The sequence below is a fragment of the Balaenoptera ricei genome, chromosome 1 (genome assembly GCF_028023285.1).
Source record: "Balaenoptera ricei isolate mBalRic1 chromosome 1, mBalRic1.hap2, whole genome shotgun sequence".
Lineage (NCBI taxonomy): Eukaryota > Metazoa > Chordata > Mammalia > Artiodactyla > Balaenopteridae > Balaenoptera > Balaenoptera ricei.
The window spans coordinates 67,937,795-67,960,745 of record NC_082639.1 but is presented as its reverse complement, the minus strand read 5'-3'; the positions used below and the strand labels follow the sequence as shown (position 1 = coordinate 67,960,745).

At 36.0% G+C, this 22,951-nt stretch overlaps 2 protein-coding genes across 23 annotated transcripts in view; one reads left to right on the top strand and one right to left on the bottom strand.

Moving 5' to 3' along the window:
• The window catches only part of FUBP1 (far upstream element binding protein 1), a 34,317-nt gene extending 30,993 nt beyond the window's left edge, over positions 1-3,324 (top strand). For 11 of the 15 annotated variants that reach the window (XM_059924867.1, XM_059924915.1, XM_059924904.1 and 8 more), the window contains 2 exons: positions 804-850; positions 1,757-3,324. In XM_059924867.1, coding sequence (XP_059780850.1) covers positions 804-850; positions 1,757-1,787 — 78 coding nt within the window. In that variant the 3' untranslated portion in view covers positions 1,788-3,324. Of the gene's footprint in view, positions 1-803 lie in introns of all 15 variants that reach the window. The other 4 variants (XR_009503680.1, XR_009503702.1, XR_009503677.1 and 1 more) reach the window with 3 other exon arrangements.
• A 36-nt stretch (positions 3,325-3,360) lies between these two features.
• NEXN (nexilin F-actin binding protein) overlaps positions 3,361-22,951 on the bottom strand; it is a 56,995-nt gene continuing 37,404 nt past the window's right edge. For 5 of the 8 annotated variants that reach the window (XM_059924780.1, XM_059924832.1, XM_059924808.1 and 2 more), the window contains 5 exons: positions 20,299-20,496; positions 10,372-10,593; positions 5,050-5,235; positions 4,433-4,790; positions 3,361-4,335 (listed from right to left, as the gene is read on the bottom strand). In XM_059924780.1, coding sequence (XP_059780763.1) covers positions 4,322-4,335; positions 4,433-4,790; positions 5,050-5,235; positions 10,372-10,593; positions 20,299-20,496 — 978 coding nt within the window. In that variant the 3' untranslated portion in view covers positions 3,361-4,321. Of the gene's footprint in view, positions 4,336-4,421; positions 4,791-5,049; positions 5,236-10,371; positions 10,594-20,298; positions 20,497-22,951 lie in introns of those variants that run through there. The other 3 variants (XM_059924788.1, XM_059924818.1, XM_059924843.1) reach the window with 2 other exon arrangements.

Below are 22,951 nucleotides of genomic sequence, written 5' to 3'. Positions count from 1 at the left end.
TACTTTGTGTGAATATTATGTTGGAATACAGTGCTTATATCTTGGAAAACCATAACTGCTTCTTAATTTAACATAGAGTAATTCATAGGTCTGTATTTTTTTTTAAAGTGAGCTTAATGGGTAAGTATTTTTGATATGCTTTAGCTATAGCTAAAGAAAACTGATCATTAACAAAGTTGAATAGTATTACTCATTGGTGCTCCTAAAATATATTGTTTTTCAGTGTAAAACATGCATATCTTATATATTAATATGAAAGACTTGAAATGTATCAGACAGTGGTTTTCAGTTTGCAAATATTAAGCAATGTAGTGGTTTTAACACCATTTCCTAAATATATAGACTAGTTCTTTCATTGGTGGGGGAGCACCATTTGCTGTTCTGAATATACTATAAAGAAAGATGTGCAAGGACATAAATGTTGAGATTACTTATAGGGTAGAGAAATAGCAGTACAGTTCATTGTAGATGTTTTGAAATGTTTTTTGACTGTTTTATAGAACCTAGAGTGACTTCCCTTACCCTTATTTAGATATGGATATGTAGTTCTAGCTTCAAGTTTAGTTAAGGAGTTATCTGTTATCTTTAAGAGTAGGGTATTGATGTGAACAGTTTCAGTATTTTGCATGATACTGTTTTATAGATGAACTTTTAGGAAAGTGGTACATTTATTAATTAAACTGAAGAGATAGTTCAGTTGGATTCAATATCATAACTCACAAATTGGAGGCTGTTGATTTTGATTCATTTAAGGTTTAAAATCTTTATTAATTGCAAACAGTGCAATTATTTATACTTCACAGTGCCTTCCCAGACCTTCCACCTTAGGTTCTGCTGCAAAAAGCAACAGGTAAGCACAACCTAAGGACATATATAAATAAATATTTCAGTACATTAATGTTGTCCCTGTGAGGTTTTTGTGGTTGTGTATTCAAAAGCAATCTGCTACTGCTTCCCCAAAGTGTATTTTGTTATTTATGCTACCATTTCAGTGGAAAGTCTTTAAGTTGTTCAAACAACTGTTTACATTTCTGGGTAATGTTTTTTATTTTAATTTTTTAAATTAAAACGGGAAAAAATGATGAGTAGATTGCTGCTGTAATTAAACTACATCCGAACTTTTCCCAAATATAGAAGAATTGTTAAAATTTTAAAAAGGACAATTACATAGTTTTCAAGATTTAGGAAATCATTTGGTCAGAAACTTCAACAGCCTTCACAATCTGTTTATGATTGACAAGACATTTTCTTTGCCCTCCAAAGCTATGGAGTCTTTATTTTTTTTCTTATTCTTGAACTGTAGTAATTCAGTAAGGACATTATGGGTCAAGAATTTCATTATGACTTTTTTTTTAGACAATTCAGTTTTCATAAATTTTTTATATACACTGAAAAAAGGAAAAAATTATAAGAAATACTGGCAGTATGTTTTGGTAAAGGCATGTGCATCAGTGAAATGTTAACTGTATAGCAAATAACCTTTCATAATCTGTATAGCAACCAATATTTTTCTGGTTTATAATACTTTAATAACTGACACTGCATTTATTTTATTTTTTGCCAGTTTAAAATGTTTGTGTGTTCTTATAGATGATTTTAACTGGTACATATTTTGAGTTAAGATGAATGTATTAAAGCAGCATCATACCAGTTTTGTTTATTCGATTTCTAAAATGTGCTGATCCTTTTAAAACTCCTGCTTATCTTTGCAACAAAGAAAAATATTCAAAAATACTGCCTTCATTTTCACACACAGTGCTGAAGATGCTGCAAGCACCAAATCATAGCTCATAAAATCAGGTCCTGAGATAGTTACCCATAAGAGGAATCCTTTGAGTGTATGCCATTGGTGAGCCGATGAGCATGGACCATAGAAGGGCTCAATGTAGAAGGTAAAATTGGCAAATCATAATTGAGAAAAATGAAATGTTTTCCCATACATAATATATGGTATAGGGTGTAATGTACCTGCTTTGATCACTTTTCATTTTAAAGTGCTATTCACTTGATCTTAAATGTTCCATGAACTGTTAAATTTTGAAAGTTATGTAGTTATTGCACCACATTTATGTGTGTGTATGTGTGTTTTAATAGTCAATGATAGGTATGTTAAGATTGATAATATTAAGGAGCTCTTTGAACCTTAAGAGCCTGTCAAGTTTTGGTTAGTTGTAGTTTGCATTTTTATAAAAGAAAATACATATGAATGCTAATAGATATTGGGGCATTGTTTCTATCTCATGAGAATTTTTTTTTATTATCATAAGCCTTCACTGATACTGCAAGCATTTTTTAAATGGCGCTAATCTTAACCTTGAAATAAATGGAAAGCAGAAAAGGTGAGCCAGTTGATTTGAATGCAATGGATGTTAGGAGTGGTAGAAAGAATGTTTAGCTTGAAATTGATTTATTTTATTTAGCACTTAAACTTGACAATGTGTTTTTGTTTTTAAGATTTCTTAGTGTGGTGGTACTTAGAATTCTTATGGTTTGATGTCTCTTTTAGAAATGGGAAGTATACTTTTATTTTTAATTAATGAAAATGGTTTTAATACTAAAACTAGTGGTTTAATACTAGTTGTTTATGAGCATTGTAAAATACATCCTTAGACAGATACCTTAGTAGTTAATTTACAGGAGTGGGTTTGGATAGGAGTAAACAGAGTACCTTAAGAGGGAAATAGAAATGTATTCAAAGTGGTAACATTTGTTTGAATACTCTGCCAGGAGAACCACTTCTACCTGCAAAGTTATGTTGTCTAGAATAAGGTTGTAGAAATTACTAATTAATGAAGATGTCTTTATTTTCTGAAAATTCTGCCTCACTTTAAAATGTATTTTAACAATACCTAGTTAAAGATAATTTTGACTCTGAAAATAACCTTATTTTTTGTTTAGTCACTTGAGTTTTCTTGCCACAGTGTAAACTTTTGAGGGATTTTTTTTAATTGGTGCTTTTAAGAAAGCAAATAAGTCCCAGGATTTTATTTTCTTCAGTGATACCCCTATAGAAACTCTTAAATGTATTTGCACATATATATATATTTTTTCTTATGCATGCTCAATGCATTTTCGTCCTGAGAAAAGTGTTCTCTACAGAAACTACCCGTGTAAAAAGAAGATTGGCTTAAAATGGCTACTGTGATGGGAACAGTGTCTTAGGGAGATGCAGCTTGGACTTGAGGTAAATTGAATACTTTACAAACTGTGGTTTAGAGTTTGCTTTAATACCATTGTATGTAAAAGGGTACATGATTGCTGTGATTTTGTATTGATTATGGTTTCCTCAATAAAAAAATAAATGTACATTGGTGAATATTATAAGGGAATGTTCGTCTCTTTTCTAAAATACTGAAAGACTTTTTTTTAAATACAGAAGTGACTTTATTATGGGTTTACATTGTAAAATAAAATTGTCTTCCAGACAGTTAAAATATAAAACAACTTGATTAGTACATGGTTGCTAATTATTTACAAACTCACTTTAAAAACTCAAAATTGAAGATTGTGCCATTTTTCCCTAAATCTAATTCTAGATCTTGAAATCTTTGATTGTGTTGAAATTGTTTTCTCCTGCATGAACTATTAATACAAAGTTTTCTCATTAAAATATAATTTGTTCAGACAAGGTCACAACATAAATTTGCTTTATAAGCTTGAATATATATCACACACATTTGAAAAGTATGTTTGATATTCTCAACACTCAGAACTCTGTATTAGGCAGTGGTTTCCATCAGATTTACTCTGGCAATTGTTTCTTAAAAGTCTTTAATTTTTTTGTTTTCTCCACACAGAGGGAGAAATGACACCCCTACCCCCTCATATCTCTGCTTCAGAAAGACTCTGAAACTACAACAACCAAAATGATAAACTACTGAGGAAAAAAACCCACTCAAATTGATAGGTTCCAAATTCCTTAACTCAGCTATTTCAGACTAATTTTAGGTGTGAATAGCTCATAAGTGGTATTCTTTCATGCAAAATATGTCCGATTTATGATTTTTTAAAACATAATTGCTATAAACATGGGAAATACACAGCCTTTGTATAGGTTCTGCTAGAAATAATTAAGTAAATTTCCCACTTGGCCTTATTAAATTACACATTAATGTATACTGGGTAATGTGAATCTGGTGCTCATTTGAAAAGGAAGGAGGTACTTTTCAGACGAGCTTGTGTTGTGAAGACTGTTGGGGAAAGGAATGAGAAGTCAGCATAGTGGCACTTCCAGTTTCCTTTTCTGGCCCCGCCACAGAAAGGATGGATGCAGTAAGAAAGTCGGAGAGAGAGGGTGTGTTCCGGGGAGAGGGAAGGGGACCTAGTAGTCGTCAGCTAAAAAAGAGAGAAGAAAAGTAATTTTTTTTTTTTTAAAGGAAAACATTTTTAAATAGAATAAAAGTTCTAGATTCAAAGAGTGATTAATTCTTACTTTCAATGGTAAGAATGCAGGTACTAGCTGCAGAGCCTTTGTTGTTCACTGCTTTACACATATACTCTCCTTCATCTTCTGGGAAGGTTTCTGGTAAATAAAGACAGTAAGTTTCTCCTCTTTCAATATATTGATAGTCTTCTCCATCCTGCAATATTTCTCCTTCAAACCACCATGTAATTTCTGGTTTGGGTTCTCCTGTTACTTTAACAGTAAATCTAACTGGCTCACTGTCTACAACTGATGTGTTTTTTAGAGGCTTCTTAAACCACGGAGCTCCTGATCTGGTTTGCTCTTCATCTTCAATGGTGGAGCCATTCATGTTGCTACCCTCTTCTTCTTCCTCCTCTTCTCTTTTCTATAATAAAATAAGTGCATTCAAGTTGGCATTTATACTATAGTACTATTTTCAGGACAGTGGTTTAGTAATAGAATTTGGAGGTAAATATATTTTTCCCCCCAAGTAAAGAACATGTAAGTATGCTTACTACAAAGTATTTTATAAAACATTTCAGTTACTTGAAAACTATTAAAATGTTTTTTTAATACCTCCTCATAAAACTTCATTGTTTCTAAAAGGTCATCTTTGGAAAATAAAGGAAATGTAAGCCTGGTACCTTTTGTAGTGCTGCATCAATTTCCTTTTGTTCAAACTGCATGCGTAATAACTTTTGCTCTTCAATTCTTCTTTGTTCTTCTTCTTCTCTTGCCTTAGCCATTCGTTCAAATCTAGCTTTCATATTCACTTTATGAGTAAATGGAGCCTCACTTTTTTTTGCAGGCTTGATATCAACATCTTCTTCCTTTACAAAAATGGGCCAAGAATAAGAATTGTTTTCTAAAAACCAACAAGAACTGAGATGTTAATAGTTCTGAAGATGTCTAGGCACAAAATAATTAACATGTTTGGTTATGCCTATTTGCCACACTGCAGACATGGAGATTTTCACTATGCCCCAATTTGGGAAAGATGAAAGTTTCATTTTTGAACTATTTTCTTAACTATTGGAATCCTTTTCTCCCAGTGTAAAGATCATACATTATCTCTGGAGTCCTGGTGTATTTATTTGCCCAACCTAATCTCAGTGCTTGTTGATACTGAGTAACAGAAAAGGGTGAGGATATGATACATTGTTAACAATTATTAAAATACTTCCTTCTGGTAAGAGTCTCCGTATCACTCTTCACCCTACTACATAATACAGAAATGTAATTTCTGTTATTTCCCACTTCATGATTTCCTTCCTCACTCTTCTTTGTTAATAACTGAGATGAATTCCATTCAACAAATAATTTATTGATGAGCAGTGGCAAAGAATGTTTGCAGGTAGAATAAACAGGAAGACAGCTATTGAAAGAGGCAATGGCTGGAACTTGGGGAAATCGTTGAGGTGAAGTATGGTTCTGAGTCAGTCTGTTTAGGGGTGAGAGCTGGAAGCCATGAAAATAAGGGGGTAATTTAAGAGCAGAATTTAAACTGTCAAATAGTGTGAGTCTGTAAAACCAGTTTGGTGATGATGAGGTCACTCACTGGCCTTTTGAGAGCAGTTTTAGTAGAGCGGGGTCTTATGGGTATAGTTAATCCATGGTTTCAAAAGTACTTTAGTTGTAGTCGACTCTTGGTTTCTAAACTGCTTAGACTCTTGTGGGTCTATCTGGAAATCCCACCATTTATATTTCACTGTACTATGAGGAAATTGCTTCCAGGTACCATGTGCAACCAATAAAGGAAATTTTGAAACAAGCTGTAAAATAACTGCCTGTATAAGAAAAATCTTGGTTCATCAATCTTGGTTTACATTAGTTTGAGGTGTTGCACTGCAGCTCCAATGAATGTAGAAGGAGGAGTTAAAAGTAAGTTGGATAGTTTTTCTGGTTCTCCTGAATCAAATTTTTATTTGTTACTGGAAAGTGCCAGAACATCAGACACAACCAGAGACCTAATGGGTAAATTCTATTGTTAACGCCATTATTTAACCTTCAGTGGATAAACATAAAGCCTGACTACCAGTATTGTTAATAAACAGTGTTGATATGATTGTTTATTATTATATTTAAAGGATAGGGTAAAAAGTACATGTTAAACAATGGTTTGCTTGCTTAACAAGCAAAGTATTAAACTGCAGTTAATCTCAGCAGGCTTTTCTGAGACTTACATGGAAAGAAAAATGGACCTCTTTGTTCAGACTTAAACAGTTAATGTTATTCTTTGCTTACAAAATAAATCCTTAAGATAGGATATTCCAGCAGGTACAATAACTGCTATTCTGACTGAATCCCTCCTGGTTAATAACTTGCCTTCTGGATTTTTGGATAAAGTTTGTGTAAATTCATAACTGTTACTCATTTAGTTACCTCAAACCTGCCTTTAGAAAATAATCATTAAAAGGATTCATCATAAGTTAACTGGGAGAACAGTCTTGAACAGTCATGAACAGTCTTTCAGTTATTGAGTACAGTTGCCTTTTCTTGAATCCCTGAAAAGCCAGGTTAAAAGTGTTTCCAGGAAATGAATCTGCTAAGAGAGTCACGTTATAAGTGGAATGATCTTTGTTCTCTAGGTGCATTCTTAGCAGGGCATTGATACTCCCAGCACGTGGATATTACAGGCAACCCAAATAGGCAATGAATTTGGGATAAAAACGCAAGAAATGGTTTTGGAGTGCACCTTATTGTAAAATCTAACTAGAATGTCAAACACACTAAGGCAATTAAGTGGTTTACCTACCAAATGTTGGTACAGGTTAAGGGCTACAGGAGCTGGGATGGAATTCTTAGATTAGGTAAGGTTACATGAATGAGTTAGGCCTTGAAAGGTGTCTGGAACATAAAGAGAAGGCATTTTCTAAAAGAGGAAAACAAATATATGATCAGATGGGAGGGGAAGATCCTACTCTGGAAGTTGATTATACTCTGCCAAAACTATGCGAACACAGCATCTCAGTGACCCTTAATCTAGAGGGATATGATAGGAGGAATGTCAGATTCTTCACAGGAAACTCAATTTAGGACATCCTCATGGATTACAGAAGATCAGCCAGGTCCTAATCTCATATCCTTTTATACAAGAGTCAGTAATAGCATTAAAACAAGAAGCCACCTACCTCATTTATTTTACCTACAAATTTTATAGGACTAGGTATCACTGCTCTGAGGTTTCACTACCTTTAAAAAAAAAAAAAAAGGAAGCACATGCATGCTTATTTAAATGCTTTACCTTCTGTGATTTGTCTCTAAAGAACTGATCTTGTGGGCCATCCATCCATTTAATGTTGGTGTTCTCCAGGGTTTTATCATTCACCTTCCAACTATTAACTCTCAAGATGGCTTTATATACATCTATACTTTGAAACAGTCTGTAGCTCCTGCCTCTTCTCTGAGCCCAGTACCTCTGTTTCAGACTGCCATTACCTTTCCAAATATAGCTCAAACTTCACAGGTCCAAAACAGTTTATTCACCCCTCCCTCCTCTCCTGACCTTCTGAATTCTCTGTAGCATCTTCTAGTTTCCCTGGTAATCTTGAAGTAATGTTAAGCTTCTCAGCAACCACCTGCCTGTAACTCAGTTTTGTTAAAGTTGGGTCAGTTTTTCTCCCTTGCCCCCAACTTCATGATCATCTTCCAGTTTATCCTCCATGATCCCAGGATTCTGTAAACAAGCCTTTTATTACTCTGTCTTAAAACTGATTATTTGGGCTTCCCTGGTGGCGCGGTGGTTAAGAATCCGCCTGCCAATGCAGGGAACACGGGTTTGAGCCCTGGTCCGGGAAGTTCCCACATGCCGCGGAGCAACTAAGCCCATGTGCCACGACTACTGAGCCTGCTCTCTAGAGCCCACGAGCCACAACTACTGAGCACGCGTGCCACGAAGACCATGCTCTGCAACAAGACAAGCCACCGCAATAAGAAGCCCACGCACTGCAACGAAGAGTAGCTCCCACTCGCCGCAACTAGAGAAAGCCCGCGCGCAGCAACAAAGACCCAATGCAGCCAAAAAAAAACCTGATTATTAACATTGTTCCCGGATTATAGTGCCCACAAGGTTAAAAAGGCCCTTCAGCTAGCTGCAACCTAGTTTTAAAACTTATCCTATCGCCTATTACTATATGAACCTTTCCTTTGAACCACTCTGCCAGATAAAGTTTTACAACCTTCGTGTTGACTCACATTGTCCATCCAATCTGGAATGCTTTCCCTCTTTAACTGAAACTTCTATTCAACCTTCACATTCCGCTAAAATGTCATCTTCTCAGCCCTGTTAAACATCTAGGAATACTGATTACATACTACTTGATCCCGTAACACTAAATATATAACTATATTAGCACTTAATGACAATTTTAATTGTTTTCATACATCTCATTAGGCTGGATTTCTTGAAGGCATATTATATTCACATTTATGTACCCAAAACTTAACATGGGGCCCAACATAGAAGATATTAAAAATAGCAATGGCATTAGTTTTTAGCTGTGACAAAATGGTTTATAACCCAGTCCCTAAGTCCTTATGTTTTTGTGTATGTTGCACTAAGTTCAGATGCATATCAATTTAATTGATATCTGGATGTTCTACAGCATCTCCATTTGTCTAGCTTGTGACTTCTCTGCCTACCAAACTCCTATGTTCCCCTATTACCTAGTATACCCAGTCACTTTGATTCCTCTCCACCACCATTCCCAAGCTAAGTCTTGCCAATTTTGTATCCTACATACTTATCAGTCGTCTCCATTCCAGTTCTAGTTCAAATCCTCATGTTTTCTCTGACCACCCTGTACAAAATTGTACCACATACTCTATAGTCTTTTACCCTGCTTTGTTAATCTCCATAGCTTTTATTTACTACCCAATCATTGTTTTCCATCCCCTGTCTCCTGCCCCACACCTGTTAGATTCTAAACACCATATGAGCAAGGACTGCAGGTTTATTCACCAATGTAGTCCCAGTGTCAGAAGAGTCCCCAGAACATAGTAGGCTTTCAAATAATTTTTTAATGCATAAATCTAAAGCCATCTTTAGCTTCAGCATGATCTTGCGATAAAGATGCCTATTTGATAATGTCATTCCATGTTTTAAAAATCCCTTCATTGCACCCCAATAAAACAAAGTTCCTTAACATGGCATCTAAGATGGGTCATCTTGCCTGTGCTTGGGTCTTCATCATCTTTTGCTGTGCTTGCACTCTACTTGTCTCAATAATAATGAATGGCTTATAGTCCTGGAATTTGCCCAGAGTTTCATCATTCTTTTTATTCACCAATCTCCTCTGAAGGCCCTCCCAAATTCCCATACCTGTTTTAGAGTTAAATATATGATGAAAATCAATTTTTAGAAGAATATATGTTAAATATAACATAAAATGGCAATTTTGACAGAATAAGTTTTCCAGATCTTATTTAAACCAATATTCATAATCATGGAACTAGTCCTTAAGCTGGAAGGGACATTATAGGTCATCTAGTGAGTGCCTCCTTACTTTACATATGGAGGTACTTCAAATTCATGTCACCTGAATTCTGATTTAGGCTCTGCCACTGAATGATTGGCATGACTTTGAACATATCATATAGGCTTTGTTGGCCTCATCTTTTAAGAAAGTAGGTATGAATCATCTCTGGAGTTTAATATACATGGGTTCTACTGATTCCAAGTAGAACTTGTGCCAATAAATATTTCTGAGCTATTTTTGCTAAAGTGAACCATTTGATGTTCACTGTAGGCTTTAATTCTTAATAAAAGTCATTTTGGAACAATGCTAGAGTAGGGAAATCTTTCAAAGTCTCTTAAGATCTTAATGTGCTTTTGCTATTTAGTTCCCAGATTATTATATACCCTGAGGGTTAACTGTAAATTCCAACACTTATTTCAAAGTCAATGTTATTTCTGTTAAGTTCATCATCATGACTGAACTATTACTGTTAAATATAAAACAGTATACCTCATGGAAGTTTTCTGCTTCTCGCTCTTTAATTTCAAGGTCAATTGCTCTTCTTCTTGCTCGTTCTTCTTCTATCTTTTTCTGTATTTGTTTTTCAGACAATTGTCCAATTTTTTCAAACTTGCTTTTCAGATTTTTAGCTTGAATAGAGCCACTCCTTTTCAATTTGATTAATTCTTCATATTCCCTGCTCAGTTCAAAGGTTTCATTTTCTTCTTCTTCCTTCAAAAAAATTAAGATTTTTATACATTAAATACCAGAAAATTAGTTTGTACAATAAACCATCCAGAAAGTTCACTATTTCTTATTTGAAGCCAAAACTAAATGTTAAATAACTTCCTCCCTAAACACAGTACCTAAATTTACTAATTAGAAGTAGTGCTACAAATTTAAGACTGTAGATAACATCTTATTTCATTTAAAATACTATTTAATTAGGGACTATGGCTCAAAACCTCATTAACATTCCATTATAACCTGCTAAAAGTAAAATATGTATGTCAAGATTAGCTTTTACTAGGAATTGTAGGAAGACCTTTGTTTAGGGGAAGGTAAAGAAAATTCAAAAAATACTGGGCTAGGAGTCAATAGTTCTGACTCTCATACTGTGTGGCCTTTTGCCTGGTCACTTAGTCCACTGGACATGAGTTTTTCATCTCTATATAGAGCCACAGTATCTCTAAAATTCCTCCTGCCTTTGATTTGATGATAGTCAAAGTTAAATATTACTCTTAGTAACTCAACTGAATTAAGCATTTCTACAGATATAGTCTGGTAAAATCCCTACATTTTGCTACATATCACTTGTATTCTCAATTTTATATTCTGCCAAGAAAGATGAGTCAACAAAAATTGGGTTCTAATTCTTTACACCATTTTATCTTGAATACTTTTTATTCAGGTTCCTTTCCCTTGTCTTTCCCTTTTCTTTGTATACTTCTTACACTAAACCCTAATGGAGTGGTAGAATACTGCAGTTATTCCTGGTACACTTCTTCTGGGAAGACCTAGAGTTCTAGGCAGAGAAAAAAAAAAGGTGGGACTGGGCAGGGTGGGGTGCAGGAAGAGTCACAGTGGATGATGTTGACATGAGGCTTAATTTCTTGGTTCAACAAAGGGAAAGAAAAGTTTATTCCTTTATACTACCTCCACTTTTTGGTCTATGTGGGTGAAAATGGGCAACTCCTAAAATACCAGAAATTAACAAAGTTATGACATCACATCATATCACAATGGTCCCACATCACTCTGATCAAAATTAATGGTTGAACTAATCAGTTATGATCTATGTAATCTTGGAATTGGCATTCTACTTGTTTGAAAACTCCCAGACATAGTGGAGTGAGTCACTTAGTAGCATCAGAATGTCAGACAATTACACCCTGCCATATATGAATTAGATTACTTCTCAATAGTATTACTAATATATATTCTAATTTACTTTGTTTTTCTAGACAGACAATTCATTTTCAGCTTCCTTTATAAAATAAATGCTATTACATTTTTAAAAAATTCTGAGGGTACACCTTGCAGTATTTTCCTACAGCATATTCATTATATATTCTTATTAACTATATATTTATGCAGCATTTATAGTCTCTTGGTTGACCCGGGCAAGGAAGTAAATATCCCCACAGTCCCATTGCTCCAACCCATGACAAAGAGGCAACTTCTAAGAGATTGCAACCTCTGTGAAGGAACCCACTCGGTTCCTAGATCAGGAGTTGGCAAGGGGCCCCCACCAAGTCACCTACCAAACATGCCATATCACTGCCAATCCTACTTAGGCTGGGAAAGCCACTGCTCGCCTCACCCCAAGTAATGGGGTTGTGCACTCATCCCCGACACTGCTGTTCGTGTTGCTGCTAGGGCCCCCTGCCCAGCTGGAGGCCAAGGGTGACAGTGGAATGCTGGCCTCCTCCCTCACCCTCCCCACTTCTGCCTATGTAACTGGTTGGCCATCCAGATGGAGGGAAGCAGTGTTCAGGGTTAGGAAGGCGAAGGTTAGACAGGGTCCTAGGACATCAGGAGGTAGGAAGAGGGCTGCTGAGAGCTCACCATGAGGAAGCACGGAGACATCACGTGGAGTGGGTGAGCCAAGGCTCCGAGACTCTAGTGCAGGCTCCACTGTCCAACCAACTTTCAATTACAACACACACAAGTTCAAAGATAAACTTATTTAAAATCTCAAAGGCAACCTCAGAGCACTAAATCCTAAGTGTGTCCCTTCTGAGCATGGGGTCCTGTGAGGGCACAAGTTGCATGCTCGTGAAGCTGGCCCTGTAGAGTCTATAGATATATATGTGTATATATGTATTTTTAAAATTTTATTTATTTTGGCTGTGTTGGGTCTTTGTTGCTGTGTGCGGCTTTCTCTAGTTGCGGCGAGCGGGGGCTGCTCTTCGTTGCGGTGCGCGGGCTTCTCATTGCGGTGGCTTCTCTTGTTGTGGAGCACAGGATCTAGGCACACGGGCTTCAGTAGTTGCAGCACACAGGCTTCAGTAGTTGTGGCTCGCGGGCTCTAGAGCGCAGGCTCAGTAATTGTGGCGCACAGGCTTAGTTGCTCCACGGCATGTGGGATCTTCTCGGACCAGGGCCCGAACCCGTGTCCCCTGCATTGGCAGGCTGATTCTTAACCACTACACCACCAGGGAAGTCCCTATATATGTATTTTTAAAATTCATTTCAATGCTGGTGAAACCATACTAAGGTATTTAATAGTATCAAAATTCTATCTTAGAATAATTTAATAAAATACAGGCATACCTTGGAGATATTGGGAATTCAATTCCAGACCACTGTAATAAAGCGAATATCTTAATAAAGTGAGTCACATGAAATTTTTGGTTTCCCAGTGCATATAAAAGTTATGTTTACACTATACTGTAGTCTATTGTGTGCAATAGCATTATGTCTAAAAAAATAATGTACATACCTTAACTTTAAAATATTGCTATAAATTGCTAACCATCACCTGAGCCTTCAGTGAGTTGTAATCTTTTTGCTGTTGGACAGTCTTGCCTCAGTGTTGATGGCTGCTGACTGATCAGGGTGTTAATTGGTGAGGCTGGGGCAGCTGTGGCAGTTTCTTAAACTAAGACAACAATGAAGTTTGCTGCATCAGTTGACTCTTTCTTTTGTGAACGATGTCTCTGTAGCTTGCAATGCTCTTTGATAGCATTGTACCCGCAGTAGAATTTCTTACAAAATTGGAGTCAGTCTTCTAAAACTCTGCTGGTGCTTTATCAACTAAGTTTATGTAATATTCTAAATCCTTTGCTGTCATTTTAACAATCTTCACAGCACCTTCACCAGGAGTAGCTTCCTCATCTCCCAGCCTTCATAGAACTGAAGAGAGTTAGGGCCTTGCTGTGAAGTGTTAAAATCACTTTCTTTTTTCATCCATAAGAAGCAACTCCTCATTCATTAGCTTTATCATGAGATTGCAGCAATTCATTCACATCTTCAGACTCCACTTCTAATTCTAGTTCTCTTGCTATTTCCACATCTTCGCTTACTTCCTCCACTGAAGCCTTGAACCCCTCAAAGTCATCCATGAGGGTTGAAATCAACTTTTTCTAAACTCCTGTGAATTTGATATTTTGACCTCTTACCATGAATCACAAATATTCTTAATGGTACCTGGAATGTTGAATCCTATCCAGAAGGTTTTTAATTGATTTTGTCCATATCCATCGGAGGAATCACGATCTATGGCAGCTATAGCCTTACAAAATGTATTTCTTCAATAATAAGACTTGAAAGTAGAAACTACTTCTTGATCCATGGGCTGCAGAATGGATTCTGTGCTAGCAGGCATGAAAACAACATTAATATCATCACAAATCTCCATCAGAGCTCTTGGGTGATCAGGTGCACTATTTTTTTTTTTAAATATCTTTATTGGAGTATAACTGCTTTACAATGGTGTGTTAGTTTCTGCTTTATAACAAAGTGAATTAGCTATACATATACATACATCCCCATATCTCCTCCCTCCTGCGTCTCCCTCCCACCATCCCTATCCGACCCCTCTAGGTGGTCACAAAGCACCGAGCTGATCTCCCTGTGCTATGCAGTTACTTCCCAATAGCTATCTACTTTACATTTGGTAGTATATGTAAGTCCATGCCACTCTCTCACTTCGTCCCAGCTTACCCTTCCCCCTCCCCGTGTCCTCAGGTCCATTCTCTACGTCTGCGTCTTTATTCTTGTTCTGCCCCTAGGTTCTTCAGAACCTTTTTTTTTTTTTTAGATTCCATATATATGTGTTAGCATATGGTATTTGTTTTTCTCTTTCTGACTTACTTCACTCTGTATGACAGACTCTAGGTCCATCCACCTCACTACAAATAACTCAATTTTGTTTCTTTTTATGGCTGAGTAATATTCCATTGTATGTATGTGCCACATCTTCTTTATCCATTCATCTGTCGATGGATACTTAGGTTGCTTCCATGTCCTGGCTATTGTAAATACAGCTGCAATGAACATTGTGGTACATGACTTTTTGAATTATGGTTTTCTCGGGGTATATGCCCAGTAGTGGGATTATATGGGTCGTATGTTAGTTCTATTTTTAGTTTTTTAAGGAACCTCCATACTGTTCTCCATAGTGGCTGTACTAATTTACATTCCCACTAACAGTGCAAGAGGGGTCCCTTTTCTCCACACCCTCTCCAGCATTTATTGTTTGTAGATTTTTTGATGATGGCCATTCTGACCGGTGTGAGGTGATACCTCATTGTAGTTTTGATTTGCATTTCTCTAATGATTAGTGATATTGAGCATTCTTTCATGTATTTGCTGGCTATTTGTATATCTTCTTTGGAGAAATGTCAATTTAGGTCTTCTGCCCATTTTTGGACTGGGTTGACTGTTTTTATGATATTGAACTGGATGAGCTACTTGTAAATTTTGGAGATTAATCCTTTGTTAGTTGCTTCATTTGCAAATATTTTCTCCCATTCTGAAGGTTGTCTTTTCATCTTGTTTATGTTTTCCTTTGCTGTGCAAAAGCTTTTAAGTTTCATTAGGTCCCATTTGTTTATTTTTGTTTTTATTTCCATTTCTCTAGGAGGTGGGTCAAAAAGGATTTTGCTGTGATTTATGTCATAGAGTGTTCTGCCTATGTTCTCCTCTAAGAGTTTGATAGTGTCTGGTCTTACATTTAGGTCTTTAATCCATTTTGAGTTTATTTTTGTGTATGGTGTTAGGGAGTGTTCTAATTTCATTCTTTTACATGTAGCTGTCCAGTTTTCCCAGCACCACTTATTGAAGAGGCTGTCTTTTCTCCATTGTATATTCTTGACTCCTTTATCAAAAATAAGGTTACCATATGTGCGTGGGTTTATCTCTGGGCTTTCTATCCTGTTCCATTGATCTATATTTCTGTTTCTGTGCAAGTACCATACTGTCTTGATTACTGTAGCTTTGTAGTATAGTCTGAAGTCAGGGAGCCTGATTCCTCCAGCTCCGTTTTTCTTTCTCAAGATTGCTTTGGCTATTCGGGGTCTTTTGTGTTTCCATACAAATTGTGAAATTTTTTGTTCTAGTTCTGTGAAAAATGCCATTGGTAGTTTGATAGGGACTGCACTGAATCTGTAGATTGCTTTGGGTAGTAGAGTCATTTTCACAATGTTGATTCTTCCAATCCAAGAACATGGTATATCTCTCCATCTGTTTGTATCATCTTTAATTTCTTTCATCAGTGTCTTATAGTTTTCTGCATACAGGTCTTTTGTCTCCTTGGGTGGGTTTATTCCTAGGTATTTTATTCTTTTGTTGCAATGGTAAATGGGAGTGTTTCCTTAATTTCTCTTTCAGATTTTTCATCATTAGTGTATAGGAATGCAAGAGATTTCTGTGCATTAATTTTGTATCCTGCTACTTTACCAAATTCATTGATTAGCTCTAGTAGTTTTCTGGTAGCATCTTTAGGATTCTCTATGTTTAGCATCATGTCATCTGCAAACAGTGACAGGTTTACTTCTTCTTTTCTGATTTGGATTCCTTTTATTTCTTTTTCTTCTCTGATTGCTGTGGGTAAAACTTCCAAAACTATGTTGAATAACAGTGGTGAGAGTGGGCAACCTTGTCTTGTTCCTGATCTTAGTGGAAATGATTTGTTTTTCACCATTGAGAACGATGTTGGCTGTGGCTTTGTCATATGTGGCCTTTATTATGTTGAGATAAGTTCCCTCTATGCCTGCTTTCTGGAGGGTTTTTATCATAAATGGGCGTTGAATTTTGTCGAAAGCTTTTTCTGCATCTATTGAGATGATCATATGGGTTTTATTCTTCAGTTTGTTAGTATGGTGTATCACATTGATTGATTTGCGTATATTGAAGAATTCTTGCATTCCTGGGATAAACCCCACTTGATCATGGTGTATGATCCTTTTAATGTGCTGTTGGATTCTGTTTGCTAGTATTTTGTTGAGGAGTTTTGCATCTATGTTCATCAGTGATATTGGCTTGTAGTTTTCTTTCTTTGTGACATCTTTGTCTGGTTTTGGTATCAGGGTGATAGTGGCCTCGTAGAATGAGTTAGGGAGTGTTCCTCCCTCTGCTATATTTTGGAAGAGTTTGAGAAGGATAGGTGTTAGCTCTTCTCTAAATGTTTGATAGAATTCACCTGTGAAGCCACCTGGTCCTGGGCTTTTGTTTGAAGAGTTTTAATCACAGTCTCAATTTCAGTGCTTGTGATTGGTCTGTTTATATTTTCTATTTCTTCCTGGTTCAGTCTCGGAAGGTTGTGCTTTTCTAAGAATTTGTCCATTTCTTCCAAGTTGTCCATTTTATTGGCATATAGTTGCTTGCAGTAATCTCTCATGATCCTTTGTATTTCTGCAGTGTCAGTTGTTACTTCTCCTTTTTCATTTCTAATTCTATTGATTTGAGTCTTCTCCCTTTTTTTCTTGATGAGTCTGGCTAATGGTTTATTAATTTTGTTTATCTTCTCAAAGAACCAGCTTTTAGTTTTATTGATCTTTGCTATTGTTTCCTTCATTTCTTTTTTACTTATTTCTGATCTGATCTTTATGATTTCTTTCCTTCTGCTAACTTTGGGGTTTTTTTCTTCTTTCTCTAATTGCATTAGGTGTAAGGTTAGGTTGTTTATTTGAGATGTTTCTTGTTTCTTAAGGTAGGATTGTATTGCTATAAACTTCCCTCTTAGAACTGCTTTTGCTGCATCCCATAGGTTTTGGGCCATCGTACTTTCATTGTCATTTGTTTCTAGGTATTCTTTGATTTCCTCTTTGATTTCTTCAGTGATCTCTTGGTTATTAAGTAGTGTATTGTTTAGCCTCCATGTGTTTGTATTTCTTACAGATTTTTTCCTCTAATTGATACCTAGTCTCATAGCATTGTGGTCAGAAAAGATACTTGATATGATTTCAATTTTCTTAAATTTACCAAGGCTTGATTTGTGACCCAAGATATGATCTATCCTGGAGAATGTTCCATGAGCACTTGAGAAGAAAGTGTATTCTGTTGTTTTTGGATGGAATGTCCTATAAATATCAATTAAGTCCATCTTGTTTAATGTATCATTTAAAGCTTGTGTTTCCTTATTTATTTTCATTTTGGATGATCTGTCCATTGGTGAAAGTGGGGTGTTAAAGTCCCCTACTCTGATTGTGTTACTGTTGATTTCCCCTTTTATGGCTGTTAGCCTTTGCCTTATGTATTGAGGTGCTCCTATGTTGGATGCATAAATATTTACACTTGTTATATCTTCTTCTTGGATTGATCATTTGATCATTATGTAGTGTCCTTCGTTTTCTCTTGTAATAGTCTTTATTTTAAAGTTTATTTTGTCTGATATGAGAATTGCTACTCCAGCTTTCTTTTGATTTCCATTTGCATGGAATATCTTTTTCCATCCCCTCACTTTCAGTCTGTATGTGCCCCTAAGTCTGAAGTGGGTCTCTTGTAGACAGCATATATAAGGGTCTTGTTTTTGTATCCATTCAGCCAGTCTGTGTCTTTTGGTGGGAGCATTTAATCCATTTACATTTAAGGTAATTATCGATATGTATGTTCCTATTACCATTTTCTTAATTGTTTTGGGTTTGTTACTGTAGGTCTTTTCCTTCTCTTGTGTTTCCTGCCTAGAGAAGTTTCTTTCAGGTGCATTATTAATGAGCAGTAATATTTTAAAGGAATCTTTTTTTCTGAGCAGTAGGTCTTAACAGTGGGCTTTAAATATTTAGTAAACCAGGTTGTCAATAGATTGCTATATCTAGGTTCTCTGTTCCATTTATAGAGCACTGGCAAAGTAGATTTAGCATAATTCTTAAGGACCCTAGGATTTTCAGAATGGTAAATAAGCATTGGCTTCAATTTAAAGTCACCAGCTATGTTAGCCCATAACAAGAGAGTCAGCCTGTCTTTTGAAGCTTTGAAGCCAGGCATTGACTTCTCCTCTCTAGTTAAAAAAGTCCTAGATGGCATCGTCTTCCAATACAAGCCTGTTTGTCTACATTGAAAATCTATTGTTTAGTGTAGCCACCTTCATTTTGATTATCTTAGATCTTCTGCATAACTTGCTGCAGCCTCTACAACAGCACTTGCTCTTTCATCTTGCACTTTTATGTTACAGAGACAGCTTCTTTCCTTAAACTTCAAGAAGCAACCTCTGCTAGCTTCAGACTTTTCTTCTGCAGCTTCCTCATCTCTCAGTCTTCATAGAATTGAAGAGAGTTAGGGCCTTGCTCTGGAGTAGGCTTTGGCTTAAGGGAATGTTGTGGCTTATGTGACCTTCTATCCAGACCACTAAAACTTTTTCCACATCGACAGTAAGGCTGTTCCACTTTCTTATCATTCGTGTGTTCACTGGAGGAGCACTTATAATTTCCTTCAAGAACTTTTCCTTTGCATTCACGTCTTGGCTAATGGTTTGGCACAAGAGGCCTAGATTTTGGCCTATCTATCTCAGCTTTTGACGTTCCTTCCTCACTAAGCTTAATCTTGCTAGCTTAATTTAAAGTGAGACAAATCGCTTCTTGGCCAAGTGTAAAGTGAGAGATGTGCGACTCTTACTTTCACTTAAACACTCAGAGACCATTAATTGGCCTAATTTCAATACTGTTGTGTAAGGGAACAGGTAGGCCCGAAAAGAGGGAAAGAGATGGGTAAACAGCCGGACAGTGAAGCAGTCAGAACATACACACTTATCGATTAAGTTTACCATCTTATATGGGAGCAGTTTGTGGTGCCCCCAAACAACTACAATAGTAACAATGAAGATCACTGATCACAGATCACCATAAGAAATATAATAATAACGAAAAAGTTTGAAATATTGAGGGAATTACCAAAATGTGACACAGAGACACAAAGTGAGCAAATGCTGTTGGAAAAATGGTGGCAACAGACTTGCTCCATGCAGGGTCGCCACAGACCTTCAATTTGTAAAAAGTGCAGTACCTGCAAAGTGCAATAAAGTGAAGCACAATGAAATGCAGTATGCCTGTAAAATTAGTCAAAGACTTGCCAAACTGATGTTCCTATTAGCATCCATGATACTCTTATAGTTTTTTCTTATTTTGATTATCAGTTTAATTGTTTCAAGGAAAATAAGTATAAATGGGTATGTTAAGTACTCTAGAATGACAGTTCTCAATCATGGTGTAATCTCACACAATTGTGAGGTATATAGGAAGAAATATTTACTTACGTACTACAGTAATATCTCAGTCACTTGGAATCTTATATATTTTTCAAACTAGCAAGAAGGAGTAGAGTTATAGCAGGCTGGAAAGGTACACTCAACTATGCTGAAACTTGTACCAAATGCCTCATAGGAGTGTCCTTTATGTGAATAATAATACTTAGAAAGTTATTGTAAGGTAATGCATGTGAAATGCTGAGATTAATAAATATTTGCAGAATAAAAATGGACATTTCTTAAAGTCTTACCTCTCCCATTTCTTGTCTCAGTTGTTCAAATTCCTGTTTTTCCATCTCTAGCTTATGCTTCCGTTCCTCCTCTGTTCGTCGTCTTTCTTCTTCCATTTTTTGTTTTAATAATTCTTCAAAATTAATTTCTAGTTTTCCCGGTGTAAGAGATTCTTGAGAGATTGTTTTATACATCTCTGGGGAGTCATCATCTACTACCTATTTAAAATAATTCTTTTATCACTCTTGCCAGAATTATACATACTACAAAGGGAATATTTCTTGAATAGAAAGGTTTCACATTGAACTAAAAACCAAAAATTCTCTTTAAAAGTATAAAACAATAAACAAGAAGGAATTATTAGAAACTGTAAGACTAAAGTATTTTGTAGAGAAAATGGTGACCATAAAGTCTCCATTCCAGTGAACACAAATAAATACTTTGACTTTATACTATGAGTAATTTGAATTAGACATTAAGATGTTCTAACAACAAAAATTTTTTTAATTGAAAAACTTAAAAAGATGTTCTAATATTGGGAAAATGTTTTAATTGGATTAAAATGAACCTCCATTCTGGTAATTAAAATAGAGCATTTCAGTTAAATCATGGTTTTTACCTGAATAGATATCATGACCCCTTCATAATCAGGCAAAAATCAATTAATGCTGTGATTTTATTGTGCTGATTTATTTACTGTCAGGCTAATTAAAAATAAATAATAATAGTTAATACTTATAGCTGCCAGGTACAATTGTAAGCACTTTACGTGTATTGACTTATTTTTCTGTAACCCTGTGAAGTAGGTGTTATTAATATCCCCATTTTATAGATGAGGAAACTGAGGCACTAAAAAGTAACTTGTCCAAAGTCAACACAAATACTATGTGGAAAAGGTGAAATTCCAAACTTTAAAAGTCTTTCTAATAAAATTATAAATAACTATTTAGACTACCTTTTTGTAATTTCATGAATTACATGTCTAACTGCCATTTAGTTATGACCTTGGGCAAGTTACATAGCCTCTCTAAATCTGAGTTTCCTTATCTGTGACAACTTTCATAGAGTTGTCATGAGAATTACATAAAGTTTGGAAACACTTTGCAGTGTGTCTGACACTATGGTAAGCTCCCAAATAGCAGTTTTATTATTACAATATCATTCCCTGTATATAGGCAATCTCTAACTTGCAAATAGAAACTCTGCTTTTAAATCATTGACTTGGAATACATTTTGCCATGAAAAGCAATGACCTAATTCTATCCCCTGAAAGTATATATATAAACCTCTCACTTGAATTGTGTCCCTGTGGCTGAACTAGACACAGGAATAAGAGAGGTAAAGGGTGATTATTATTTGTTCCAAGTTTTATATATGACAGGCTTTACCACAGAACCAGTTCAACTCAGAAATAATGTTTATGTGGTCTTAAAATCCACAGATTGCCAAAAAAATTTTTATTAATATATGAGTTAACTGAGCAATAATATGAAGTGACAATACTTGGCCCTAGATAAGAAAACAACATAAATGAAGGAAAAAGTTTCTCTTTCCTTTCCTGATATAGAAATGTCTTTAGGAAACCAGAGTTTTGGTTTAATGCCATTTTCCTTCCCTGCACTTTTTCCACTAGTGAGTCATGATAAAATGGCAGATTTGGCCTAAAAATCTGCTCCCAGGACAAGATTTCCTGATCTTCACAGCTACTTCTTATCTACCACTTCTGAACCAGCTGATTCTCCAGAAATTAAGTGCTTTCAGAATGTTGGTAGGGTTTCTGTGTAGAAACCATTTGTGAATCAAGGATTACCTAATAAGATAGTATTAATATCACTTATTCCAATATAGCCATAAAAAAGAACAAAATAGTGCCATTTGCAGCAACATGGATGCAACTACAGATTATCATACTAAGTGAAGTCAGAAAGAGAAAGACAAATACCATATGATATCTCTTATATGTGGAATCTAAAATATGACACAAATGAACCTATCTACAAAACAGAAACAGACTCACAGATATAGAGAACAGACTTGTGGTTTCCAAGGGGGAGGGGGTGGGGGAGGGAAGGACTGGGAGTGTGGGATTAGCAGATGTGAACTATTATATATAGGATGGATAAACAACAAGGTCCTACTGTATAGCACAGGGAACTATATTCAATATCCTGTGATAAGCCATAATGGAAAGGAATATTAAAAAGAAGAATGTATAAATGTGTATAACTGTCACTATGCTGTACAGCAGAGATTGGCACAGCATTGTAAATCAACTCTACTTCAATAAAAAATAATAATAAAATAAAATAAAACACTTATTCCACAAGCATTTACAGGAAGTTTGTTACACTAGAATGCATTGTGCCATGTGCTTTGTTTTTCCTAAGTCCAAGGACCATCTTTTTCTTTTTTTTTGGCTGCATTGGGTCTTCATTGCTGTGCGCGGGCTTTCTCTAGTTGTGGTGAGCAGGGGCTACTCTTTGTTGCGGTGAGCAGGCTTCTCATTGCAGTGGCTCCTCTTGTTGGGGAGCATGGGCTCTAGGCACGTGGGCTTCCTTAGTTGCAGCACGTGGGCTCAGTAGTTGCCGCATGCGGGCCCTAGAGTGCGAGGGCTTCAGTGAAGTCCCGTGCCACGTGCTTGATGTGGTCTCAGCCTCACTGAGTGAGGAAGAT